The sequence below is a fragment of the Odontomachus brunneus genome, unplaced genomic scaffold (genome assembly GCF_010583005.1).
Source record: "Odontomachus brunneus isolate Ranch 3 - 2012 unplaced genomic scaffold, Obru_v1 Obru_scaffold_068, whole genome shotgun sequence".
NCBI classification, from domain to species: domain Eukaryota; kingdom Metazoa; phylum Arthropoda; class Insecta; order Hymenoptera; family Formicidae; genus Odontomachus; species Odontomachus brunneus.
In genome coordinates this window covers 1,765,650-1,772,318 of record NW_022639518.1, presented here as the reverse complement: position 1 = coordinate 1,772,318, position 6,669 = coordinate 1,765,650, and the positions used below count along the sequence as shown (strand labels likewise).

At 36.2% G+C, this 6,669-nt stretch overlaps 1 protein-coding gene across 4 annotated transcripts in view; it reads right to left on the bottom strand.

Moving 5' to 3' along the window:
- Positions 1-2,038: 2,038 nt before the first annotated feature.
- The window catches only part of LOC116846736 (caspase-8-like), a 143,023-nt gene continuing 138,392 nt past the window's right edge, over positions 2,039-6,669 (bottom strand). For all 4 annotated transcript variants that reach the window (XM_032820965.1, XM_032820963.1, XM_032820966.1 and 1 more), the window contains one exon: positions 2,039-5,899. In XM_032820965.1, coding sequence (XP_032676856.1) covers positions 5,694-5,899 — 206 coding nt within the window. In that variant the 3' untranslated portion in view covers positions 2,039-5,693. The remainder of the gene's footprint in view (positions 5,900-6,669) is intronic.

Here is a 6,669-nt window from a genome sequence, read left to right as displayed (position 1 = left end):
CGTCCTCGGGCTTCGTGTACCGTTTCGCGAATTGTACCGTCTCGCGTAGATTGACTATCGGGACGTGCGAGAGTCCCCGAATAAACGTCTCATTGTTAGTATTATCGAGTCTAGTGATTTCGCTTCCTCCAACCCATCCCGTCTCCGACTTTAATTTAATAGAGCTACCGGTCCCGACGGTTCCGGGACGCGCATTTCTTTTGTGATAATTATTTATTCTCGCGCTTATCGAGGTGGTGCAGCCTTTCCGTACCTGGCGCCCAACTCTCGCGAAAATCTTTGTGGCGTGTCCGGGAGCCGACGGCAATTTGACGACGCGGCGAACAGGCGACTGTTTGCCGTCGCTCGCGAGAAGTTCCGCTCGCGAGTATCGTCGCAATTTATATACTACAAAATATATACTATAAGAAATAATTAAGATAAAAGAACAATTCAAAAACACAGAGGATAAGGTCCACATAACAAAATAATTAAAAAGGATTTATTGAAATTTCACTTCGATCTATATATAATTAGATAAATCTAAAAATTTAAGTCACAAATTTTAGGTTTAAACATAGGAGAGAGTAGGCTGACGCGGAGCTCTACTATCTCCAGATAAATATATAAACAAATGCGATAATAGATCCTACGGATTCTGATTGGATGTTAAAAAAGACCCTCCTACTAGGAATTGGGTATAAAAAGGGAACACCACCCTTATAGAAATATCATTACTAAGAATCATTGATAATTACTTATTTTCAGTATTAAAAATACTGGATAATAAGTAATTATCAATGATTCTTAGTATGATATTTCTATAAGGGCAAGGGCCAGCGAGTCAGTACGGAATTTTTAGTCAGAGGAGACAGTCAGTCAGACAGTACGTCAGAATTTTAGTTAGAAGAGTCAGTCGGTCGGAGACGATACCGAACTAAGCGGTTAGTTCACCTCGGTTTTTCCTTTTCAATTCCAGACCTATAATCGCACTTGTTCTATCCTATAGTATCTCAACGTATTAATTCAATCACCTTAACACTTAGAAATAAATTGTTATACGTTACTTCTTTTAGATTGAAACTAAGTCTCTTTTCCACTTTAGATAAAATCTCGCATGAAAATTATTCACGAGGAGTAATTATAGTTGTCGCTGTCAATAGCGTGGCCCCAATCACACGAACTGTCGCTACCAATAGTGTGGCCCCGTTCCTCGTAATTATTCCTCAACGAAATTTATTTAATTCTATATGCCTTCGAAAGGTGGGCGACGACAGCGAATTAAGAGACTTAGATATCAGATCAAGGTCGCTTTTTTTTCAAACCCGTTTTTCAAGACCCGTTTCCATTATTTGAAGAATTAGCAAAACTATTAGATCAATCTCCTCAATTTAATCCTTCATCTATAGTAACCTATATTTTACGTAAGGCAGAATATACCTATTCATTTCCCGACTACAAGTCCATCCCTAAGGGTGATCCTCGTCGACTCACCTATAAAATATGCGAATTATTCGGAGTAGAACACCGATGATCCTATCCAGTTCTTTCACCCGTCAACCGGTGAACTAGAAGTAGTGCACAACTTGATCTCCGATCCCCGGGTAAAATGCTTTAATGCATTAACCCAAAATAAGGAGAAATAAAAACTAATTCTATACGTGACGACGCGACGGAACGTCACATCTAAAAACTAAGCTATCTATCAAGGAGCTGGAATTACATTATAATCCATATATTTGCAATCAAGTACCGTCTTCACAAATCAGTCAATATTAAATATTTTAATTTACGCACGCTTTCTGAGTCGGTATATGATAAATGAATGTCAATAAGACTCCGAATTATTGGATTTACCATCGAAATAAATGTATGAGAATTACTGCAAAGAACAGTAGTAGCTATTTGTAGAAGTTTTAAAACGACAATTAGCTCGCTTAGTCGCTTAGCTCGAGTGTCCATTCGCGTTCTGTTATTTCCAGTTGCTCAGCAGTAGAGCGGGAAACAATATTTCTATTAGCTAAGACGTTTTCCACGGGAACCCTGTTTTGAAGCAAACGACCAAGCATAAAATATATTGAATTCCATCGCGTAGGGCAACTTTGAATTAGTTTAAAACTGATAATGCAATTGCTTTTTGTTGCTCTTCAAATGGGTTACTTGCTTTATACGAATGATGGAACAGAGATACGATTTTTTTAACAGTACAAAAAATCTGATGAATTTTGAGCTCATTTAAACCTTCTTTTACGCTGAGTTGTAGAATATGAGTTACACAGGATATTCCTGATTTTATTTTATCATTGATATTTTTAAAAGCTCCAAGCATATTTGCTGCATTATCGGTGAGAACGCCATTGCTTTGTCAATTCCCACTCATTTAAAATCGATTTAATTTTATTAGCTAAGTTTGTACTTGTATGCGCTTTGTCCATCGCCGTCGTAATTAAATTATAAGACTTTCCTTCCCATTTCTTATTTAAAAAATAAATATTTACGGTGATATAAAAATCCTCCGATTTTGAGGTCCAGCAGTCGGTTGAGAAAGATAATGCAGCATTTAATTCTGTTTTAATTTGCGAGCTTACATCGTCATAAGCAAGCATTAATCTTTCTTTGAATGTTGCTTCACATGAAACTTTGTAATTTGGCTCGATTAATTTCATAAAGTCACGAAAACCGGTACTATGGATGAATGAAAGCGGTAATTGGTTCGATACTACCAATTTTACCGAAGCTCTGTCGAGGAGTTCAACTCTTTCTGCACTACATGGCCGTGAAATATCGTTAACTTGTCCATAGACTACTCGACGTTTCGTATTAATATTTTTGGATGTTTGATTATTTAGGGTATATTCATTTAATGTACGCGACGATGATGACCTCGCAATTCGATTCGGATCTTTATAAGATTCGTCATTCTCGAGCGTGTCGTCGGTGTGATTAAAAGGAAAGGAATGAAGTTATATCAGTCGAATGTAATTGTATATATTGCTACTAAAATATTAATTCATTATGCAATTATCTCTTTATATTATTATGTATAATATTGTAAAAATGATATATATTATAAAAAACTTTCCAAACCTGCGTTTTCTATTTTCTGTATTGTTTTCAAACATGCCATGGACAAATCGTAAATGTTTATTTACTGAAGATGTTGAGCCTTTTGTTTGCAATACCACATAGCATATATTGCAACTTGCTGTTAAAGCATCTACCGAACGTTTACAATATTTCCACACCCAACTACTTAACATCTTGTTCTCGCTAAATTTTATACAAGAAAAGAATATTTATTAAGGTTGTAAAGGGTTTGAGTACGCTCCCTTAAATGCCATGTAACCCCGAGGGGAACATTAATAAATAATAATAATAATAATAATAATAATAATTAAGAATATTTATTCATCTCCCCGGAAATCCAACCGTTAGCACACCTAACAGCACCAAGCTCAGAGACAAATAGCGAGCGAGACGATATTACTTACGATATCCTTACTATATTATTTACGATATCCTTGCGATATCCTTATACTCCGATAACCTATACATTTCATATTTTTACTTAAATTGGTATTAAATCCAAACTGCCGGCAATCGTAATCTTGCATTACGTGTCGCTGTCGACTCCGCCGTGAATTTAGATTCGGATGCGATGTTTCAATTGTTCGTATCTCATTTATCTCATGCATCTCATTGTATTTGATGACGTAGATTTGAAATCTCAGATCGAATCCGATCTCGGATATCCGGATAATCATTTATTCGGATGTTAGGAAGCCTAGTTATCTCTGTTGTAACGCACACACTCGGACGCGCGCGCACATACACACACACATACACACACACACGCACACACACACGCGCGCGCGCACACACACACACACACACACACACAAGATCGATTCTTTTTCAAGGCTATTATGATGTACAAGTCCGACCAAACAATTTTTCCGTTATGTACATCGAACAATGCAAATATCTGCGTTATGACAAATTTGAAGCTTCATATCTTGGGAATTAGCTTCAAGATCATAACATATGTATGGTTGAACTCATCTTGGAACAGGGTACCATCTTTTGGAGTTCAAAATATGTGTCACTTAAAAAAATTGCGTCGGGTATACGTCGGGTCGTAGGTGTACGCTAAAATATGAATAGGATCGGAGGCGATAATCAGCTTGCTTCCTTATATCTTGTAAGATATAAGTTGTAACTTTTATATGAACAACCATTTCTTTTATATGAACAACCATTTCTTAACACCTATCATTTACAAGTTAATCAGGTGTATTGTAACGGTACACCTCTCCCGTCGCCTCGGATTGGCTCGCCAATATCAAGGCCCGGGATAGAGAAGACTCAAGTTCGTAAACTAGATCGTTCTAGTTTAAAAGATTTTATTTAAATCCTTATATAATCCTACAATTTAGCGTATGAGCGGACAGAGATTCGCGCGTACGGACGAACGGATTTATTACTACCAGAGATTTACTAACTAGCACGCTTAGACGGATAAATTAACGGATATTTCTCGATTGCGCGGATAGATTTACCACTAACGGGAACTTACTGACTAGCGAACTCTCGTCCAGTTTTGCGCCCAGTAACCTCGAAGTTTCAGACCCATGAAAACGGCTGATTGGTATTCAAGCTATTAGTATGGCTAGTTTTTGCGGCTGGTCTACCCTAAAAAGGACTGGTTCGATGCCCCGGCAGGCAGCGCCGTTGGCAGTGGAGCTATCGTAGGAATTTGGGGCTCCCCAATAGAATCGATCTCGTCAAGGAGATCACCTCGTCGAGCGAATAAAAAACGGGATGTCGAGAGGGAGCGCCCTGCGACGGGCCGGATCGAGAACGAGTGCGTCGAAACCGGAGTGATGGTTTCCCCGGGATCGTTCGGGGTTACCGACAGACTGGTCGTCGGATACGTCCGACAAAAAGTCGGGTAGACGTCCGTCTACCAAAATCAGAAGTTAGAAACAGGAGAAGCTAGGAAAGCTTATGAGTTTCTGGGTAAGCCCTGAGACTCAAGCCAGAACTGATACTGGCTCTCGAGGCGAGTCGGCTTTTATACTCGCCCGGGGCCGTCTCACCCGCGCGTTATGGCACCTAAAAACGCCAAATTTAAAGATGATTGGTCAGCCTAACGGTGCGCCATTACAGTATAATTTTATTTCAGATACACCTCATACATATATACAACGTATATTTCTGTACGATAACCTAATCTAATACCGTGCAATTTAGTACTCAACTCTTTTGCTAATTTTAATATTTACCATATAAACTTTTTTTATTATTTTTAAGTTCAACATCTGTCATTACAGTAAAAACACATTTTACGAAACATTTTGTATATATCATTTATTTCCAAATACGGAAATATTACAAAATATTTAAGAAAATTTCAAAATCCTATATATATTTTGATCATTCCGAAGTACGTGTATATGTAATATTACGGACGAGTTCAAGAATCAAGTGGGGATTATACTGTTTTCATTTATATCATTAATTATAGAATTTTTACTGTATAACATTTATAAATATATATAAATTGTTATGTATATAAATTTGTTCATGACATAAATATAGTATACATTTCTCTACAATACAACAATATATTTTGTTTATGAAATGTGAAAAATATAATAGTATAATTTACAAAATATTAATAGCAATTTAAAACAAGTTCAATATAAGTTTAATCATATCTTTTCAACCTTATTCTTTAATTGGAAATCCGAGTCTAAACGATCCTGACGTATCTCTGATAGTTGTGCAACTTGACTTCCTCCTATTATCCCTTGTTTCTTTCGAATAGATGTCATTATTTCTCTGACACATTCTAAAAAAGTTAGCTGGCTTCCATATGTTTTAAGAATTTTACAAACTTCTTGTATAAACCATGAACCTAAATAAAATAAAAACAGAAATTAGGCTTTACACGCATATGCTGTTTACTGTTCATATAATGTAACAAATATTACATTATAAGAAAGATAAACATTATAGGAAAGATAAATTGTCTCTCCTTGTCAATAGAACGTACGATATGTAATGCTACTACTATCTTTAAAATTATACTTATTATATGATAATGCTTTGTGATTGGATTATTAAATTCAGCAAAATATTTTAGACAAAATTATAAGGTTTCGGAGGTGGCATGTGATGATAATATATTATTATAACATTAAAATATGTATATTTTTGGTAAAACTCTCGTCTCTTTAGGGGAAGCAGCTCCAATAGCCTTGACCTTGATATGTTATAGAGGTCACCTTCCTGAATAACGTTCAGAAGATTTTAGCCTTTTGTTTATTAAAAAGTTATTAATAAAAGAATTTTACTAAGCAGAATATAGTATTCCAACACCAATAAATACAACCAATAATAATACGAAAAAAAATACGAGATACGCCGTAAATACAAATATCCATTAGAAGCCGAGGTTTAATGGTTTTTTTATCTCTTTATTCAAATGTTCTGAGTATTCTCACTCTATGTATATGTAGTTGGTGTCAGTAGTCTTCGACTACAAGTTGTCGTATAATCTTGTGCAAACAAGTTAGAAAACCTGAAAATTTTTGGACAACGTATATACAAAAACATTGAGTTTGTAGACAAGAAAATGTCTGTTCCTAGTCGTGTGACGAGGAGCTACGCACCGAACCGAGGGGG